The 21,204-nt window shown below is 47.1% G+C and overlaps 1 protein-coding gene across 4 annotated transcripts in view; it reads left to right on the top strand.

Annotated features, from left to right (window-relative positions):
* vti1a (vesicle transport through interaction with t-SNAREs 1A) overlaps positions 1 to 11,779 on the top strand; it is a 101,207-nt gene extending 89,428 nt beyond the window's left edge. For all 4 annotated transcript variants that reach the window (XM_040175834.2, XM_040175835.2, XM_040175833.2 and 1 more), the window contains one exon: positions 10,403 to 11,779. In XM_040175834.2, the coding sequence (XP_040031768.1) occupies positions 10,403 to 10,496 (94 nt within the window). In that variant the 3' untranslated portion in view covers positions 10,497 to 11,779. The remainder of the gene's footprint in view (positions 1 to 10,402) is intronic.
* Positions 11,780 to 21,204: the final 9,425 nt, after the last annotated feature.

A 21,204-nucleotide genomic window follows, 5' to 3' on the forward strand; every position in this document is an offset into this window, starting at 1 on the left:
GCAGCCATCAGCCACCAGGGATTTATTTTTAATCCCACGAAATGATTTTCACTTCTTCTTTTCAAAGTTGCCAAATGACATAACAAGAAGTTCATTTGATCCTATTGAGTTTTGTCAGAAACACACACAAAAAAAAGCGCCCAGTGTCGTGAAAAACACCTTTTCCTCCACATCCGTCACTGTGCACAAAAATCCCACAACAGAGCGGCGTGTTGGGGGGAAAAGCCCAAAACAGTGACATAAGCGGTGTACAGGTTTGTGTTTACACCTGCCCGCGCTGAAGCGAACTACGCTCTGGCCCCTCAAAAGGAAATATTGAACACTCAGACCCCCTTCTGGCCTTTTGCCTCACCCTTCTTTGCCCTTTTTTCTCTCTTTCCATCCCCTCCTTTTCTCTTTGTCTGTTTCATGTGGGAAGTCTCTCAGCGGCAGTGACCATAGATACCGGGAGGGGGGGGTGCGTAAGAAAACCCACTTCGCTCCACTTGATCATTAATATTTGATGGACAGTTCCCCCGTGAATTTGCCATAGTGTCTCATAGCGGGCTTGTGCTGTGCTGAACATAAGGCTACAGATGGAGATGATTTGTGTCCACATGTGCCCTGTTTGTGTGTCTGTCAGCCATGCAAATGTCCCAAAGCCTGAAGGATTACTGTGTTTTGTGTTTATGTTTACACCACCGAGCACGCCATCGTGTCATTTAGCGATTTCGCGCTGTTTCCTGAAGAGGCTTCCCTTCAGATTCCCTCGTTAATAAAAATGTTAACACTCTGCAGATGAACTTGCTCCGTCTATATCTGCGTTAAAGCACTATGGGAGTCTCCCTGGAGAGCTCACAACGGAATTCTGCAAATATGGATTGGCTCTCGCATTTCCAAAAGTCCCAAAGCAGCCCGGCTGCCCCTTGACTTTTGCACTGCAGTTCACAGGAAAGCAGAGGTGAAGCAGCAATCTGCATCTCTCGTGGTGTCTCACGCCCACACTGCTGCTGTGAGAGGGAGAGAGAGAGAGAGAGAGAGAGAGAGAGAGAAAACAACAAGTACCTCCTGAGTTTACCTCTATAGCCGTGGAAGCAAAAGAATGTATCGAAGGGGAATTCTTGGTCAAACAACCCCGGCTGTCGTTGCTGCCTCCCCCCCCCGCCTCCCCCCTCGAAGGTCGTCTTCGTTCCCCTTTCGTTGGCCCTGTATCTTTGCCCTGCGCTCGCCTCTCTCTCCCCCCCCCCCTCCTCTTCTCTCTTCCTGTGCTTGTGCCACAGGCTCACCTTGCACGGCTGCCGGCCCTGATTAGCAGCCGCTTCAGAGCCCGGAGTCTATTGATCGGGGCCCCCAGAGCACCGGGCAAATGTAGCTGGAGCAACAAGTCAATATCACTGTTACCGCGAGTATCCCCGTCACTCTGGTGACCCCCTCCTCGCTCCTCTCCCGCCCGCTTCTTTTTCATGGGTCGGAGAGAGAGAGGCAGGCAATCATGAGCACATCAGTGTCACTCAAAGGGCCTGCTGTAAACACTCGCTCTGTTTTTATAAACCTCTTTTCTCCATTCCGGAGAGCTAATTCCGTCTAAAAAAACAACAACTGTTGCTTGAGTTTTCTTTCCCCCCCCGTTTTCAACCATTATCTAACTCCCCTCTCTCATCCCTCCCAGCTCGACCCCCTCCCCTCTCTCCCCTCTCCCAGCTTAGACACAGGGACTGAGGAAGCTACTCTGCAAATTTAATGGAACAGCATGGATTATTTAGACTGACTAAAGCCTCCCTTGTAGTGTCAAATGGGGGGTTGTGGGATGACATTATACCCCTACTTTCTCTCTCCCAGTCTCCTCATCTCTTTCTCTCCCCCTCTCTCTCCGTCTCTTACCTGCTGCACAATCCGATCTGTACTTTTGTGTCCGAAGAAGTTGCACATGAAGGTTCACATAATCCTTAATTGTACCAAGTTATTTCGCACCAGATTGGGTTTCACACATATTACTCAGCGCAGTCCTGATGCGGACAAACGCGCACGCATGCATATTCTGACACGGTGACCTTTGGCCGGCTCTGTCCTTTCATACCTGCAGGACACAGCGAGGGGCCAGAGTGGCTCCACGGCCACGGGGTCAAGTTCAACAAATGACTCCTCTTGCTTACCCTTGGCACTGATATGATTTGTTTGTATTCCGTCCACACATGTAAATGTGACCTTTCACCTCTGGAGACCAGCGGAGGAAACTGGCTTTAGTTGCTTTCTTTACTGGCAGACTTACTTCCTGCTGTTTTAGATATCTGATCCGCGGCAGATTGAAACAGCAGCTCCAAACCAAGAGAGGTCAGCCTTCCAACTTCATTCCCCGTTTGGCTAGTTTTGAGAGTTTGCTGCTGTCGTATCCCTGACGGCAATACCTAACCAATCTTTTCAAAGTTACTTTAGGTAGCACACCTTTCTGTATAACAATACGCAATGGATCTGTAAACCAGTTTATTTTACTTTCATCCTACATCGACGCAGGGAGAGATGCACACTGAATGTTGATCTGAACTTTGTCATATACTATATCTTCATTTTTTTTTTTTTTGTGAAAGGATGTTCGCAGGCCAAACTTTCTTTTATTATTTTTTTTTTTTTTTACTTGGCCAGTGGAAACTCTTCTTACATTTGTATAAGAAGAGGGTCAGCTTGCGTGGGTGTTTGTGTACTTGTGTGTGTAGATGTGTTTGTGCATGCTGCTGTGCAATGTTACAACATCATCTGTATCTGGAGGCACACAGGATGCAGAACTAAAAACCACACAGGACTTGGAGCAAATATTTGGAGAGTTGCTTTAAAATGGCAAAACAAACACCACGCGGATGAGCTTACCTCGTAATAAAAGAGACCGAGACATAAACACTAATATCCTCAGCGCTTCTTTTTTGTGGAATCCTAAACATACGTCTCTTTAGGCCCAAAGAGTTTGAAGCATTTATGTAGAAACCCGCTTTAGGCACCTTAAGAAATGGAACCGTCGTGACAAGTCCTTGTAAAGAAAAGCGTTTTGATACCCAGTTGTATGAGTCAGTTTAAAAATAACTGGGGGGGGCAATAAGGAAATAGATGCCCAGTTGCCAAAACATCAAAATATGTTCTCTAACCTCAAAAATAACAATTTTCACAATGCAAGTCCAAAAAGCCTTTTTATGAGCAAACTTGAAGTCGGGTCAGATTTCCCCACAATAGAGTTGGTGTTGGGTGTCAGACGGTGGAGAACCACGACAGGAGAAAACATCTTTCCGTAAAAGTAACAACAACAAAAACACTCTCTTTGAAAAGTTGTGTCAAGAAAAAGCTGTGCAGTAATTAGATAAAGAAGCACTCCTGTGATGCATAAGCAGTCTGTTTCCCCCCCGTGTGTGTGTCACTATGTTGTAGCAGGAACACGGCATGCGGATGCCGTTAACACTCCCCGAGCACCCCCAGCTCCACTTCTCCTGTCTCCTTTCCTTTTTTTTTTTTCCTTTACTGCACTGGAGCAGTTGTGTGCACAGGTGATTTATGTGCTTTAATGAGATTTCAGTGCTGAACCAACAATAAAAATGTATCATAGTTCTGGAAGCTCAATGGCTTACGCTGCGCCCTTTTTTTCACCGGGGCCAGTAATCGGATCTGCAACCGGCCCCTGGCCCTCGCACAATGTGCACCAGGGGGATTTGGGGGGGTTTGGGGAATTTTTAGCAGAAAGGAGAACATTTGAGCGTCAGTTATGTGTGTTTGTTTCTTCAGAGTAAGAAGCCAGTTATACTGTGTGCAAAACCGGGCAGCAAAACACTGAGCACAAGTGACGGATCTTGATTTTTCTTTCAAGCTCCGGCAGAATTTGAGTGACTTTGCCAGTGTTGCATCTCACTATGGTTTGCTCATATAACAAAATCATACTTTTTTAGTTAAATATTTACTTTAATATCTGTGCTATTTCACAACTACAATATTTTTGAAGAAATAATACCTGTAGCACTTCATCATTTGGGCCACTTTGCAATATTTAACATAATTTGGTCCAGTAGATATGGGCCGTTGACTCCTGTAGACTCCAAACCGTTTGCGTGACCGGCACATCGGGTAAACACAATTTGAAAAGTACCTCAAGTACATCAACACACCCCTGCAACGAGAATGAGGCGAAGTAGAATAAGCAATCTCCTGAATGAACGGCATGAATGTCCAAGAGAGGGGACGGAATGAAGAGATGGAGGAGGATAGAGATTCGGTAGATAGAGAAGACGAGGGTTCAGCCAGGTAACCTTCCAGGGAAATGATCTCTGTGTGTGTGTGTGTGTGTGTGTGTGTGTGTGTGTGTGTGTGTGTGTGTGTGTGTGTGTGTGTGTGTGTGGCACTGAAAGCCACCCGCACATCGTACCGGGATGAGCAGAAGCTGCAGCAGCACAACATTGCTGCCGGCACAGAAAGTTCTCAATCATTCCAGACACGGGTTGTTCTCTCTTCCTCCTTCACCTGCGCCGTCTCTCTTTTCCATTTGCCTCTCCCGTCTCCTTTTTTCCCCTCGCAATTTGTTTTCATGTCTCGCATTCTCTTGCATATGCACGAGCTCTCCTCCCACGCTTAATATCCTCCCTCCCTCTCTTTTTAAAAAAAAATATTTTTTTTACCTCCATCCCTCACTCACTCTAAGACGTCTTCTCTCCTCACTCGCTTCCTCCTCGCAACACTTTTCTGGGGGAGAGAAACGGGTCCCAGCCTCGGCTGCCTGATAGCCAGGGTTGTTGGCCGGCAAATGAAAAATGGATGAACTTGTAGAGGCCCGGTGCTGCTCTGCTGCACCGAGTGAGTACTAAGAGGAGGGAGTAGTGAGAGAGAAAGAGCGCGAGAGAATCGGGCTGACATGAAATACATTGCTCAGACCACGTATTGGACATAAAAACCTGTCCATCTTTTATGCCATTTTGCTTTGTTGGGAAAAAGAAGAAATGTCAATACAGTTCAAGAAAAGGTTGTAGTCATTTTATTTATTCTTAAGGGATCAATAATCGATAGAAAACATGGAGAAACTAAGTTAATTTACGAGATAAATGGACAGATTTAAAGCCACAGTCACATTTAAGCCTATTTAAGCCGTAAACAAACCCAGTCACAGGCAAAATATATGTCAACACCTATTGTATTATTGGGTTTATCTGTCGGTCGATCAAATGCTGCTGTGTCACAGTGCATTTAGAGCCCAGCTCTTCATATAGAAGAGAAACCTTGAAATGAAACGTGTGTTGTGTGATTTACACACACTTGTAGTTGTTGGTAGACACTTACCTTTATTGTTTTACATCACGCTTGGTGGTTATTTAACAGACTACCGTGGCTCTCGAGTGTTCAGGTGTGGCCGAGTTCTTCAGGGAATTACTTGATGTCGCAGGCTCAAAATAATTACACTAAACTGCTTTAATTAAAGACCTACTCCAGCTGTGTGTGTGTATGTGTGTGTTTTGAAAATCATCATTTATCTTGAACACCCCCTCGGGAACAATAAGCAAAACACAGGCGTCAGGATCAGTTCTCCCCCCACAAACGGGTCAAGTCGTTATCTGTGCGGAGCCACAAGAAGCCGAAGATCTGATGGTTCTCCTCCTCGGCCCCATTCACGTTTCTCTCGTGCGTGTGTGTGTGTGTGTGTGTGTGTGTGTGTGTGTGTGTGTGTGTGTGTGTGTGTGTGTGTGTGTGTGTGTGTGTGTGTGTGTGTGTGTGTGTGTGTGTGTGTGTGTGTGTGTAGACTCCAAACCGTTTGCGTGACCGGCACATCGGGTAAACACAATTTGAAAAGTACCTCAAGTACATCAACACACCCCTGCAACGAGAATGAGGCGAAGTAGAATAAGCAATCTCCTGAATGAACGGCATGAATGTCCAAGAGAGGGGACGGAATGAAGAGATGGAGGAGGATAGAGATTCGGTAGATAGAGAAGACGAGGGTTCAGCCAGGTAACCTTCCAGGGAAATGATCTGTGTGTGTGTGTGTGTGTGTGTGTGTGTGTGTGTGTGTGTGTGTGTGTGTGTGTGTGTGTGTGTGTGTGTGTGTGTGTGTGTGTGTGTGTGTGTGCAATGAAACATTTATCTGTATTAGTTTGTTATAACAAGTCAACGCATTAGTTAGGACTTACCCGCCCCCCCCTCCCCTCCAGCACCTCACACACACAACGTTGCACCTCCATGTCCATCACTCAAACCATTTGTGAACACATTGATCCTTCCCTCCCTCCTACCTTCCTCCTCCCCCCTCTCATTTCCCATGCTGCATATTCCCAGGGTTTGGAGGGAGGAGAGCCAGAATGGCTCAGACAGCCATTGATTTTTATTTTATTGGTCTACTACTGGAAAGAGGAGGGATAGGGGAGGGCCGGAGAGATGCAACTCTGGAGCTAAGTTTCCTCTTAGTGTGTGTGTGTGTGTGTCGTTTTAAAGTAGGTTGGGCCTACCTGCCATATGTCTGTCTGACTGGGACTGTTTTTTGTTTTTGGGGGGTGTTATCTGTCTGTCTTAGAGGTGTGTATGTGTGTTGACGTGTCCAGCCACCTCCTGAGAGCCATCAAAAGCTGTGAGTGTGTGTGTGTGCACTGACGTGTCAACATGTGCCTACCCGTGTGTGTATTTTTGTGAATGCGCGCACACACACGTGTGTGTGTGTGTGTGTGTGTCATTGAAGGGACGGGGGATCTGGGGCGCTGATGGAGCTGGAGCTAGGGACCTGGACCCGACACACACACACACACACACACAGACACAGCTGAGGTGTATCCCGGTGCTCATTAGGGCTGGTAATAAGGCTGTGCTGCTGGAAGAGAAGGGGGAAAAACGGGTGAGGGGAGGGAGGAAGAGAGTGGGAAGGGAGAGAAAGAGAAAAAAAAATGGTAGATTTTAAATTTTAATAACACTGGTACGATTTTGTAAATCTTTCCTGACAGAAAAGTCCTCATTATTTTCATCTGTCTCCGAGGAGCCTCTCCTCCAGCTCTGCCTCCCCGGGTAAACGGACTCTCTCTCTCTCTCTCTCTCCATCCACTCCTTTATCTCTTATTTTTCACTCTCAGCTGCTTTCTTTTCCTTCCTGCCTGCTTTATTTTTTGCTCTCTTTTGCATTCATCATCTGGACTCGCTCCCCCCGCTAACATCGGCGCTGTGTAGCTCAGCGCTCTCTTTCTAGTAAGGTGTCAGCTGATTGGCTGATTGGCTGCCTCCGACGAAGGCCAACAGATCCGCCAGTAAGATTTGCCGTCATTGGCTGGCGTCTTGGTAACCGTTACCGTCGGTTTTGTTGTTTTACTTTGGGATCATAGATCTCAGTAAGGAGCAGCAGGTCCTCTCAAACTTGGTGTGCAGGAGTGCGTCAGCATGCACATCTGCACCATTGTACGTGTGCAACACACACACCTTCCCCCGCACCCCCCCCCCCCTCCCTTCCCCAATTCTATGTCAAATGTCAAAGCTGGAGGATGGATCCGGTTTGATAAGTACTGTTCTGTCAGGGTGGGATCAACCACACGGTAGGGGAACCATGTTCTCCACTCTCCTGAACCTCCCAATTTTGGGGATTTAAAAAAATAAATGAATCCTATTTAGGGGCTTTGCCGGGGGGGGGGGGGTTGGTGTAAGTTCTATGCCAGCTGCAGTTGCTGTCACTGTTTATTGTAAAGTGTTTTGCTGGATACGAAATATGAATCTGTAGATTAAGTGATAGGATTATGAAAACGTCCCGAGGGTCTTTCTTGTTTCCTTTTATAGACACAATTTATTATTTGTGCAAATACATTAAAGGCAAGACGAGATTAAAAAACGTCTCTATTTTTACTATAACGTTACTGTTATTTGTCTTTTGAAGCATTGATTCACATCTCTATCTTAAGGAAATTAAATAGAACTATGTAACACTTCTGGAGTGATTAAGGAAGGGATGACATCAATATCCTCGCTCCTCACAGACACTATTTCCTAGTTTTCTCATTGCGGTTTCACATGATTCATTTGTGAGCTTTATAGAAGTGCGATGATGTTCTTTGTTGCTCACTTTTGGATTAAAACACACAGCTGGAAGATGGAAAAGGAAAACTTAGATTGTGAGTTGTGGCGGGATTGAATTTGGCCTCAGCTGTGAGGTTTCCGATTGGGCTCTGCTGCGTTCCCGTCGAGTTCCTTTTTAAGAGGTTGAGCCTTCGGCAAAATAAGACCAGTTACATTACAGTTCAAGACGTGTTTCGTTAGATTGGTGTACAGAGAATCAGTTTAGGTCAAAGTAAGTTATTTTTTAGAGTATACGTCCCCTGAGAAGTTGTTCTTGGAACTGTCATATTCCTCACTGCTTTGAACATTTTAGTGTTTGAAGTTATTCAGCGTTGTCTGCCACCAAATCAGGCTCCTTTTAATGAATGCATTTTTTTTTTTACACTGCACCCCCTCCCTCCCTCCCTTTCTCTAAGCACCCGGGCTCCTCATCCACGAGGCTAAAACTCACTTCCCGTTCATTTTTCCTCCCTGAAGCCTCGCGTCATGCTTTCCCCAGCTGAAAGAGTAACAAACAACACAAAGCGATGTGGATTTTCCCAACTCACGCACACACTCACACACACACACAGCAGCACCTCCTCTGGGTATTTGGCTGGGATAAATAATCATTGTAAATAATGAATGTCAATTAATTGGGGGAGACGTGGCCTTGCTAAGCATGCTCTGATTAGTGTTTCAGTGGGATCTCCCCAGCTGGCTTCAGCCAATCATCTCCGTCTCGTCCTATCATCACTAATACGGCTTCAGCTCGTAAGCACAACACGGGCACGTGGACGGGTAGCAGGATGCGAAATATACAGCCGTGGTTTACTGTACACGGCCTGTCGCTTTCATGATAAAACATGCATTTGTTCAAAGGATAAACTGTCTACTTACAAGGCAGCGCTTCTCATAAACCAGTAGCAGCAAGTAGTTGAGCTGCCGGGTGTCGTCCAGTCGGCTCCTCTGCGCCTGAAAAGGGGGAGCAGGTGCAGGTGTGCCGAGTTGCATTCTATCAAATGCCCTGTGGGGGGCGACTCCTCTGGGGGAACTTCAGTAAACGTGAGTTAGTCCTTAACGCTGCATGGTGTGCGTTTAGTGAAATGTCCCGTTTAAAGTGAAATAGACTATAAAGCAGGGTGTGCTTGTGGGCGTGGCCACCGTGTGATTGACAGTCCAGGAACAACCGTCCAACCCTTCGCATTGTGTTTTCAGTAATTGAGTGAGCGTTCGGTGCTAATTAGCTTCACCCGTCACGTCCGGTTCAACAAAAATTGTTATAGTGTTGTATTTCCTTATGGTTGTGTGTGTGTGTGTGTGTGTGTGTCTAGAGACTCCTTTTTCATGCTTTCCTCCATGGCCGCTGGTTTTAGGGGTCGGGGGAGGAGCAGGAGGGGGGGGTTAGCGCAGGTCAGGGCCGCTGGACTGGGGGAGGCCGTGAGCTCCACTGCTACCTTAGAGGGTAGCGGGGTGACTGAGCAACCAGCCCCCCCCTCACTCCCCCCTTCCCTCCCTCCCCAGTGATAAATGGCCACAGCACGGGCTATTCATCTCCTGCTTAGAGAAGTGGACAGTGCCCCCCTCCCCGGCCTCTCCTCCACATGTCAGCAAATGTGATAATTCTCTCATTTGTCAGGAGCAGCGGAGGGTTTGGAGTTTGTGTGTGTGTGTGTGTGTGTGTGTGTGTGTGTGTGTATGTGATTGTTTCTGTGGAGCAACGGCAAACTCTAGAGCTTTGTGTGTTTTTCGGGTTCAAAGCCCCCGTCGGGTCGAGTTTACTTAGGTCACCGAGGAAAAATGTAAATGTGCAAAGGAGGGAGTGGTTTTATGGTGAATTCCATCAGTAATTTAGTGATTTTACTGCCTCCAGAGACTCCCGAGACACTTTTTCTCCACTTTATTGGGCAAATAAAGTTTAATGCCTGTGTGTGCGTGTGTTTGAGGGTCATGCTTGTTTATAAGTGCTTTGTGTGTGTGTGTGTGTGTGTGTGTGTGTGTGTGTGTGTGTGTGTGTGTGTGTGTGTACGCACATCAGCGTGGCATCTTTGCGGAGGCTGCAAGCATGTTTCCAAAGTGCTGCCGTTTTGGACATTGTGTGTGTGTGTGTGTGTGTGTTTAACGCCTCCATGCCAGTGATGGTGTTCCAGTAAGCAGCGTGTCTGCAGACCTCATGGCAGCTATTAAAGACGATAAGCCTCCAGCCGATGGCCGGTCATTTAGTCTGCACATAAACATGTGACTGTTTAACGTGTTCTCTGTGGACACACTGACTTCTGTGAACCCTGCCTGATCTCTCTCTCTCTCTCTCTCTCTCTCTCTCTCTCTCTCTCTCTCTCTCTCTCTCTCTATGTCTCTCTCTCTCTCTCTCTCTCTCTCTCTCTCTCTCTCTCTCTCTCTGCAGGATCATCCAGAATCGGGTCCTGGTCTTCATCCTGGGAGCCATCATCCTTCTCACCATCATCCTGGCCATCTATTTGAATGTGCGGGGCCACTGATCTCCCCTCCACACACACACACACACACACACACACACACACACACACACACACACACACACACACACATTCGTTCCTCCCCTGACACAAATACAAACACACACATGCGTGATTAATAGCGACAAAAGCGTTGTTCAGCAGTAATCAGGACAAATGGTCCCCATGAATCACCGTTTCCAACGTCTGACAGGGAGCTTTTTTTTTTTTTCCTTCTCTTTTCCTGTTTGCTGTTTCTTTCTCGCTCTCCCTTAATTTTCCGTTTGGCTTTCTCCTTCTTTCTTTCTTTCTCCTTCTTTCTCTTTTGCTCCCTCTAAAGTTTAGTGCTCTCCCTGTCAGGCTCTCCCAGACATCTCTGGGGACAAGTTCATATTTTTCATGGTGTCGCCCTCAGCGGGTGAACGAGGCCTCGGAATTTTGAGTTTTGCAACTCAAAGCAGATTCAGATTTGTAGATGTTTGTGGGTCAAGCGTTAATTCCGAACGTGTGCGCGCGTGCGTGCACGGGACTGAGACAAAGGACCCGCTTGTGCCCGACAGTCGCAGCGTTTGTTATTAACACCAGCATGCTGTAGTACGTGTGAGCGCGTTACTTCTCCACGTCGCTCCGGCGCGGCACAGAGCTGTGCCTTTCGGATAAGATGCGCTGTACACGCCGGCGAAAAGAAAAGCTCAGCCGAACCCAAAATGGGTCCATGGCGCAGCCGAGAAAGGAGATGACGCACGCAAAAAGGTGGAGGTCAGTTCAGTGGAACAAGGCGAAGGGATCGGCTTTTTTTTAATTTATTTTTTTAATCGCTGATATTTCAAGATTGAGAAAATGAAACTAAATCTACTGTTTCATGTGTTTTCTTAATACAAAAGGGAACTGACCCTGGGCGTGGTACATGCATACAACGCATAGAAAGTGTCCTTCGCTCGTCATAACTAGCTTCATCCCCATATTTGGTACATTTCCCCTGCACCACTCACACACAGACTTTCACATCTTATTCCTGCAGACTTTTAATGTTATTCTCTTATTGTTGTGGAAGATTATAGGCGTCATGCTGTATGTACTAACTTTAAAATCTACGTCATGAATGTGGAGTTTTGCTCTCAATACAAGTGATTCTGTTATTATTTATTTATAAATGCATTTAACATTTCTGTGTTAGAACTGTATATTTCTTTCTTTTTAATGGTTATTCAGAATTTAAATCAACCACGTCTGTTTTTTTTCTTGATTTTTGGCGGTTCAGTGAATAGATTATTAAATGCAAACTGCACACCAGGACCAACTGAAATGTTTTGTCTTAGTATTTTTTTCTTCTTCTTCCGCTGTTCTTATAAATGGATCTAACCGGTTTTGAGAACTGCCACTTTTTTGTTCGGTATATTTGTTTGTGAAGCAGTCTGTGTTTACCTGCACGCCGACTGATGATGTGACTCGTCTGCAGGTGTTTGAAAAATGAACGTGTGCGTGAGTTTACTGCTGTTTAACTCTTCAGGGGACAGCCATTCTTCAGGCGGTCTACATTTTAAGAGCTCGTTTGGAGAATATTCCAAAGTTGAGGTACGGCAGGGTGATGCTGATCCCCCCCCCCCCCCCACACAGACACACAAATAGATTATTGGTGTGTGCACGTGTCTGCTGTGGCCGTGCTCAGGATCCTTTGTAGAGATGTGCGGGTGTCGGGGAGGCCCCAGCCCCCCCCCCAGTCCCTCAACCATTTCACTGGCCTTCTCTAGCCGCGGCGCCGGCGTCTGCTTCAAAGCGCCGGATTAACGGACGACAAGGTAGGGAGCCTCTGACCGTCCCGTGCGGGTCCGACCCACCAAGACTCCTCATAAGAGCAGAGGGATAATGAAAAGAGGAAGGAAGTGAAGAGGAGGGGGGGGGGGGAGCAGGAAGTGCACGAGGAAGCACGCAGGTAGGGGGCGAAGCGTGTTGGGAGGGGGGAAATCCGTGGCAACCTCATCTGGTTAATGACCTTAGTGATTTTGTGTGTGTGTGTGTGTGTGTGTGTGTGTGTGCACGTGCAGCTTACCTATGAGGCGATGTGCTGTCTCTTCTCCTCCTCTCTCTCTCTCTGCCTTTCTCTCCCTCCCCATCCCTCCTCCCTTCTCTCCCTCTCCTGCCACCTTTTTCTCCTCCTCCGTGTCCTCCCCTCCCTCCCTCCCTCCCAGCCTGTCAGATGAGCGGTAGCTAGCGAGTGAGCGGTGGAAGGCAGCGTGGCGGCGGCTTCTATTTGAAGTTGTAATGGTGTCAAAAAGTCAGGGCTGACTGACAGACGTCAGTCCCACAGGGCCTCATTAAAAACAGACCCACTTGACAAGGAAATAATTGAGCGCCTGCGACAACTCGGGGGCCCCTCTGCGTTTTTAGATGTTTTTATTTTCTTTTCATTATTAGCGCCGAGCTATTATGTTCATTAAGAAATGGCATTAAAACAAGTTTTTAAAAGTGGGGAGACGCAGGGGGGAGGGGGGGGGGGATGCACGGAGGTGGGAAGATAACGATTTGTTTAGAGCCCCCGTCCTGTTTTATTACTTAAATGGGAGCACTGTCATGTGATACCTCGGCAGACGTTTGCTATCTTCTGCCACTCCTCCCTTTTTTCTCCTCTTTTTCTCCCCCCCCCAGCTTTCACCCCCCCCCCCCCCTCTCCGTCCACCTCTCTCTTTCTCCACCTACACATCTCTCTCCATCTCTTCAACCCTTTCTTTCTCTCCCTCTCAGCGGCGAGCGGCGTTGGAATATGAACTAGATTATTCATCAATGCCCCCCTCCCTCCCCTCGCACACACTACCCCCCCCCCCCCCCCCCCCCCCCCCCCCCATTTGAGTGATTTGGTTTTCGACGAGCGTCTCACCGCAGAGGGCTGACGATGAAAACTTGTCAAAAATAGGTTATATCTTATTCCAAGGGGCAACAATAGCAGCAGGTACAGACACCTTTTAATATTTAATTTAGACGGGTGTTAACCCTCCTTAAGTGACTGGAGCGGTGTCTTCCATACAGACACCAGGAGAGAGACGGGGGCAGTGAGGGGGGGGGGCAATTAATTATTTGATGTCTGAAAAGTGATTTTGAAGCTCTCCCTGGCTTCCCCCGTTTGCCGGAGAGACTTTGTTGGGTGCCCCTGTTCATTTTCCTACACCGACCACGTCTGCGGCACGGCGGCCCTGTGGGGGCTGAAACATTACCACTCGAATCACATGCAGACCGGCGCTCCGCTGCACCTCGCTTAGTGCGGTAACGGTAACACGAGTGATGGGGTAGCGATGCTTTTTTGTGTCTCTATTTCATCAGCGGGAATGATTATGTTCTTACCACTCGGCCTTGCGTCAGTCTGTCTCCTCAACCTTCGCGCTGCCCGGCTCAGCAGTCACGTTCACGTTGTCTCTCTTTTATTATACAATATTTTCTTTTTTTTCATGCACCACCATTACAAAATGATGTTTGTCGGCCGTTTAAGGGGTTGTGACAAGCTTCGTTTGAGCCGTCCCCCCCCGGCGAAGGGCGGGCCTTAAACGGGATGAACGGCTCCAGCGGTGGGATCCCGACGGGAGGGTGGGCGCTTCGTCTCCAGGAGTGCCCATGATGCCGCCAACACCCCCACCACCACCACCACCCCCCCCCAAACAACACACAGACTGTATTAAAGCAGGCCCTTTAACAACAGCCACCCAAGAAAAGCCCACAATGGCACTGTTTGAGAACTACAATGAGTCTTCCACTGTTTGATTCAGCACACACAGGAACGCACACATGCTCTGCTGCACGTATGGTGGACCCCCCCCGCCACGCACATCCCCCTATTCGATAAAAGGACACACACACGCTCTAGTGTGCGGCTGTTAGAAGCGGAGCCATGTTCTCCGTTTGTACACGGCACCAGTTCCAGCAGAATGGCTTTCTTTCTCTCCTCGGGCCCTTTATCCATCTTTTCTTTCGGCGCCGCCGACCATTTTAATGGCATTTGTGCTCGCAGAGAAATGACAATGCCCCCCATTATTTGAGCGGCCATACACGCACGCATGCATGTGTGCAGGATTTGTCCCCCTGTGGCTGAGATGGAGCTGGTAGGGCTCGGGGTGAAAAGGCTACGTCTGTTTTGTGTGCAGGCCCGTAACGCTCGTTCTCGAGTTTGCCTTCCCTCCCTCCAGACGCTGTCCTGTGAAGCCATGAAGGTGGATTTCGTAATGTCTCTTCAGTCTCTGTGGTGTTGAACGTCTGTGATTTAAAGCAGTTCTGAATCTGAGTAACCGAGAAGCCGTGTCATGAGTTGCATTTCCCTCCTCCGGCCGCTGAGTGCTGTCATTGAACAGACAAAAAAAAAAAAAGGTGGAGGCAGAGCCAGGAGCCGACACGTTCAAACCCACGGCAGCGCCGTGTGCCTGCTTTTTGATTTGAGCAGCACACAATGCACTCTCATTCTGTTTTGCCATGAAGACAATGGAAACACAAAGAGCTAGGTCAAAGCTAGGCTGAGCGCTGCTAAACACCCCCCCAACCCCCCCACCCCTCCTCTCCATCTTCATCCAGCTCTCCCCGTAGAATACTGCCTCAGCCTTTGAACTGAAATTAACACTTTACCACTACAAAGACATACAGTTGTAACCAGCAATGTCATTTGCATGAAAATGGGGAGATTGAGAAAATGGAGCTGCTCTCTAATGGCAGAAGCTTTCGCTTCCATTTATTTGTCAGTGTTTCTCTGCCATTTGCCCTTTCAATTAGATTATTACCGTATGTAAATGTAGGACAATGTGCCGAAACAGACGGTAAATAAAGCCGCCTCCCGGTTGAATAGATTTCCCCTAAAACGTGAGCAAAAGTTGCCAGCAAATTCGCCTGGTTGTGCTCGGCATAGTTTCTACCGCGTTGCCGTCCATCTTAAAAGTGGACGAATGATGGTGAGAGACAAATGAGAAGAAAAGCGGTGGGGTGGGGTGGAGGTGGGGGGGGGGGGTGAGCGCCAAGGAGGTGAGTTTGCCTGGGAGGCACTCAGTGGCCTGGACGTTGAAGAGGGAGGAGGGTTTAGTCTGCTTCGCCCTTGTACAGTAATTTACTTTGCATATGGTGTCTTAGCAGACACGATTCTAAATTTCCAACTGGGAGGCATCAGTGGAGGAATCGCCGTCTTCAAAAGACGGCCTGCCAGTCACGCTCCTCCCGTAGCCGGAGATCTGAGCGCGCGCTGATAACCCGCGACATCTTTCTGGAAAACGGGGAGTCGATCAGCTTTGATGGAGCACATCCGCCATGACAGGCTACTGAAGAGCTCGCTAATCAACTGGGGAGGGGAGGAAGGTGGGGGCATCGCTTAGCATGACAGCCACGGGAAGACAGGTGGTGGAGTGGGGGACGGACGGACGGACGGAGAAGGTGTGCACATGCTTGTTCACTCCTAGAAATAGGAAGCGAAGGGGGTGGGGGGGGGGCAGGAATTTGTGTTTGCATTGTCTGGAGAAAAAAAGGGGCTCCCCCACCAATACCCCCAGCAGCTTGTTACCCCCCCCCCCCCCCCCCCCCCCCTCCCTCTATGAAACCTCCGCCTCTGATGGTTGGTGGCAATTCATTATTCATGAGATGGCATCCAATACCAGGGCTCGCCGGCCGGTTTGCTCCACGTAGGCCAGGAAGTGGAATTGGATTCTTGTGGGGGGGGGGGGGGGTTCCAGGCTGGTGCACGGGGTCAAATTGAATCGGGAGTCTTAAGGTTAAAGAACCAGTATGATGTCCTCACATTTCCTTCCGCCAACATGAAAGAATCCTAGTTCGTCCATATTGGTTTAATAAAAAGTGTGTTTGTTTTTTTTTAGATTGTTTTGACCAGCTGAGAACTTTACACGAGTCCCATTTACACAGAATCCTCGAGGCCCGAATAGCGAAGCGAACTTTCCCTGAAAATAAGGTTCTTCGTTGCACATGCACCCTTGCACACACGTCTCCTTAAACAGAAAGTCCTACTCCACACACAGACACACCGCTCTCTATTGAGACGTATGGATGTGGCAGCAAAATGCACAACTTTTTGTTCATCTCAAGGACTTGTGAGGGCCCCAGTGAACTGAGAGGCCATATTGATTTTCCTTCTTTTCATGACTGTGACTCTGGGATTACCCATTTTCTCATTCATTTTTAAAGACAACTCGTGAGATCCTTCCCCTTTTTTCCATCACCTCCCCCCCAACACACACACACACACACACACACACACACACACATACACACCACAAGCACAGCAGTTGTATCCGCCCCTTTTCCACAGCCAAGTCCCTCCTTGACCCTGAAAATTGTAATTCAGCCATAGATCACAGCTGCTGAATATTAGGGCTTACAAAAGCAGTTAAATAAAATATGTTGAAATCGTCCAATCCCAAAGGCCACGGCTGAAATTCTAATCAGGTGAGCGAAAGGGGAAAGAGTCAGCGGGAGGATTACGGGGTAAAGAGAACCGTCTGGATCTGCCGGCCAAGAGTGAAGAGCTGACGTAGAAGTGGGATCCAACCCAACGCACAGCGCCGTACCGCAAAGTAGTCCAACGGCAGCTGACCGCCTTTAATTTCGTGCTGTTAAAAATATCGATTGAAACGCAAAAAAAACGGGTGCTTGATTGGCGTACAACACATGTTATAATTGTGTTTTACATCACAAAGATGTTTTGAACCCAACATCTTTAAGTTTAGGTTTAAGTGCATTAATTCATGTCTCACTGTCCACGATTAGTGGAATGCCGGCATCGCCTCTAGCTTGAGGGCTTCAAAGCCGTCCGTTTCTAGTGACCTGTACTGCCAAACAAACTATTTGCAAAATAATTGAGTCTCGAGGTATTAATGCGCTCGCTTTATGCTAAACAGGCCAACAACACTTTTGGCCTGTGGGCCGTTCTTTGACCGACGTAGGAGGAGGTCAACACACATTAATTATTCTGTTTGCTTGTTAGTGAACCACAAAGGTTCAGCTACCTGAGGACCATTCATGAGATGATACTGCTTCAGATTGTACAGGTTGTTTTGTATTTTTTCCCAAAGGGTAAAAAAAAAAGAATTATTTCATGTATAAAGTGCTGCTACAAATCCAACACAACCAGCTCTTAAAACACAAGACTCATGCTTTATTAGATTATTTTTTTTGAAGGTCCACACTTTTACTATTATTCCTCGAGGTGAAAGGGAACGTCCCGCTACGTTGGTGTGATCAGAAAACCATCAACTTGGCTCGTACGCAAACCGTTTTCTGAAAAAAAAACTTTTCACGCCTTCGTTGTTCCCACCGGCGAGCAGCGAGCAGCCTGGACTCAGCCGCATGTAAAGCGGGCCGGACAGTCCGGAGAGGGGTGATTGATCGCGCTTCAATCCCTCAGCGGTTCTCCAGACAAGGAGAACGCTCGATTACCCTCCGCGATCAAAATGCTGAATTCACACAGTCGCCTCCAGAGACACGCAGGGAGAGAGAAAATGTCCACCTACCTTTTTGGCTGGAAAATTGTGCACACCGCCCAGCAGTCAGGTTCTCAGGACTTTGTGCTTTGTCTTTGGCGACCAAATAATGCAATCGTCTTCATTCTGTTGTGTTGAGCCGGTAGAAAAAGCACCGCTGAGCAGAGACGCCTCGGTCATTGTAGCTGAAAGGAATGTTAATGAGCGTTTATCTTCCTCAAACCATAGTTAGGTGTTTTTATGGAGATAAAGGTAGAATGTGAACACGTCTCTGTAGGAGAGAGCGGACTACTTCCCAATCAAGCCTAGTGTGCTAGTTTAAGATAAACACAACAAAACCAATCCAACTCCCCTTTTCTGGTCGTTGGACAAAAGATTGACAGCAATCAGTTTTCTTCAGCTACGTTTTCCCTGACAGCAAATACAAATACAGACTATGAGCACAAAACTGATGTGTATATATATATACACATCAGTATACACATCATATATATATATATATATATATACACACACACATCACCTCAAAAATACTAGAGTTTGATGCTGATCTTTAATTGACGTTTTCCGACTGAATTCTCTAAAATGTATCAGCACTTTCATCCTTCACTTATATAGAATTGCGAAAAGTCAAAGTCTAAAGTATTTAAGAGGAAATAGTTGCAGTTCAGATAAGAGAGCTATCCTTAGATGTATAGTTCATTTTTTAATCCATTCACATTAAATTGGTAAAAGTGTCTTTGTTCAGTAAAGATTTTTCCGGGAAACCTCAAAACCTCAAATATCAGCCGGTGTCAGTAAATGAGCTGCTTTTCATTTCCATCTCCAAGTCCGTACAAATAATAACTTTGCATGCATTTATACGTCTTCAACCTTGGATCTATCTGGTTGTCTTGTCATACAAAAGGTGGTCATGGTGCCCCCCCCTTCCCCCTCTTCCCCCCTCCCCCACCTCCGCTCCCTTTCAGGACACAATAGCAGCAGGGGTTTTGAAATGTACAGTGGAAATTACTCCAATGCATAAAAAGCTTCTTTCATGAGTTTGATGAGACAAGCTCATCCGAGCCACTGTTCACTGCTTGCCATGTAATTGCGTGCCGAGCCGGTGGCAGCGGTTGAAGGACAGGGGAATGATCTTACAGTGGCACACATTTGAGGCCTTTAATGGGACAGTGGGATGGCAAATTTAGCAAAAGCGTATGTAACCATATCTTAACGAAGGATTCCTTTCACCGCGGATACCTGTCACTCCAAAGACGGTGCGGGGAGGTCAGGAGGACTCCTCTCCAGTGGTGAGTGGCGATTGTGCCGTGGCCTCAGGGTCCTGTTGGTAGCAGGCCGCGCTTTCAGATAAGATCTGTCGTCGGTGGTGATTGACAAAGTAAAACCTGTTGAGGTGATTGGGCCTTAATGGGACAGTACCTTGAGGTTGAGGAGGAACCGTTGAGGTTGTGTCGTGAAGGTTGCCTTTATTTAACCGGAGTTGTTTACTGAAAATGCTTTGCCATTGAAGAGTTCATCAAAGTAGATCGAGACCTCTTTGTGATGCTGGAATAGTTTGGATCTCACCAAGGACGCAGCTGAAAGAAACCGTGTTTATGTTGGATGTGGCCATTCGTGGCCAAATCTAAGAGGATACGTCTGCTTATGCAAGCGTAAACTTATGATAAATCCTGGCTCCATTAAATGTTATCCTCACTTCACTTTCTTGTTTGTCTCTTACTTTTTATTTCTATTGTAATAGCTGAGACCTGTAAACGCGCCTGCATCACTTTTTTTCTCTTCCATTTCTGGCTTTTCACAATAAGTGTCCCCAAATCTCACCAATGGTGGAACCTTCTTCTTTAGGCTGCACTTGGTTGAAGACACTCGTTCCAAAATGTTCTTTTCGGCATCTTTGTAAACAAAAGGATCTTCTTTGTTTCCAACCGGCCTCCTAGCAGAGGTTCAAGGGGGACGGTTGCTCAGCAGATGGAGCTGCTCGTCCTCTAATGGAATTCTGGGTGACTTCATTCCCAGCTCGTCCTGTTCACACAACCCAGTTGCCAGAACGTTTTGGGTATATTTTCTCTAAAAGTTCATGAATTTGTTTGAAAAAATGTTGTGCTTTGTGTGGACTTTCTCATGCAACGCTATGTTTTTAAAAGAAAAGCGTATTCAAGAAGTGAAAAGTCAACGTTGACTTCACGCTATGCACGGACCGGGGGGTCCTTTAAAGAACGTCATCACAGCACATAACTAACATAACAGTTCAAATTTGTTCACATGACTAAAACGTCCGGGCGTAAGACACAATTGCTCCCGAGATTAAACAAGTTCCAGAAAGGTAAACTCTTCGCTTCAGTCGCTCTTTGACCTCTAATCAGCTGTCACCAACGCCTGCTGCAACTGAGCCATGGAACAAACAATTCCGCCTGCGTTCCTTCAGAATCACCTGTTTACCGAGACTTGGGTGAAAATGAGTTTTCATTTTAATGGGCATCTGGAGGAAACGCGCGACATCACACTGCAGGTCTGTTTACCACCCCGGGTCCGAGGTGCCACTGGAATTTAGAGAAGGGAAACGTTTGAAGGCATCGAAATAGTAATAGCTCCACAGGAATGTGAGTTCAAGTTTCAGGGATCTAATGAGTAGTTTGGTATAAATGTAACTTACCTGTTGTGGATCACAGTGAAATGCTCTTTTTAATGTAGTAGGACCAACAATACGCTGACAAATGTATGTAAAGAACAAAGGGAACGAATATACGAATATTGTGATTAAATAATGAGTTGTGGGAGCAAGTAGAGACAAAAGCACGCAAGGGGCCGGGTTTATTTCAGCTGTCTGTGTCTGTCAGAGCTTTAACTCCGCAGGTTTAAGACATACAGACGGATGGAAGATGGTCATCCACCAGATGAGACACACCATACAAGGAAGGTGGACACGAACCTGGAAGCCGAGATTCAGGACGGGAAATCCTCACGGAGGCTCGGCAGGGTGTGGAGAGAGATGGTCAGTCTGAGATGGGCGATTTGTTTTTTTCTTTATTTGTTAACATGCTTTACATTTACTCCTTAAATCGAGCGAAAGAATGAGAATGTCCTGCCTCTCTGTAGCTGCGCTGCTTGATATGAATCCATACAGGGGAATTGTACTTGAATGGTCATGAAACTACTTCTTCATAATTGGAAGCCTTTCATTTCTATACTTAAGGTTACGCCATAATCCATCTAAATGACAGATCAGACACTTTATACATAAAACTGGATTATAGCTCATTGCAACAATAGTCAAAATG

The sequence above is a fragment of the Gasterosteus aculeatus genome, chromosome 5, assembly GCF_964276395.1.
Source record: "Gasterosteus aculeatus chromosome 5, fGasAcu3.hap1.1, whole genome shotgun sequence".
In the NCBI taxonomy this organism is placed as follows: domain Eukaryota; kingdom Metazoa; phylum Chordata; class Actinopteri; order Perciformes; family Gasterosteidae; genus Gasterosteus; species Gasterosteus aculeatus.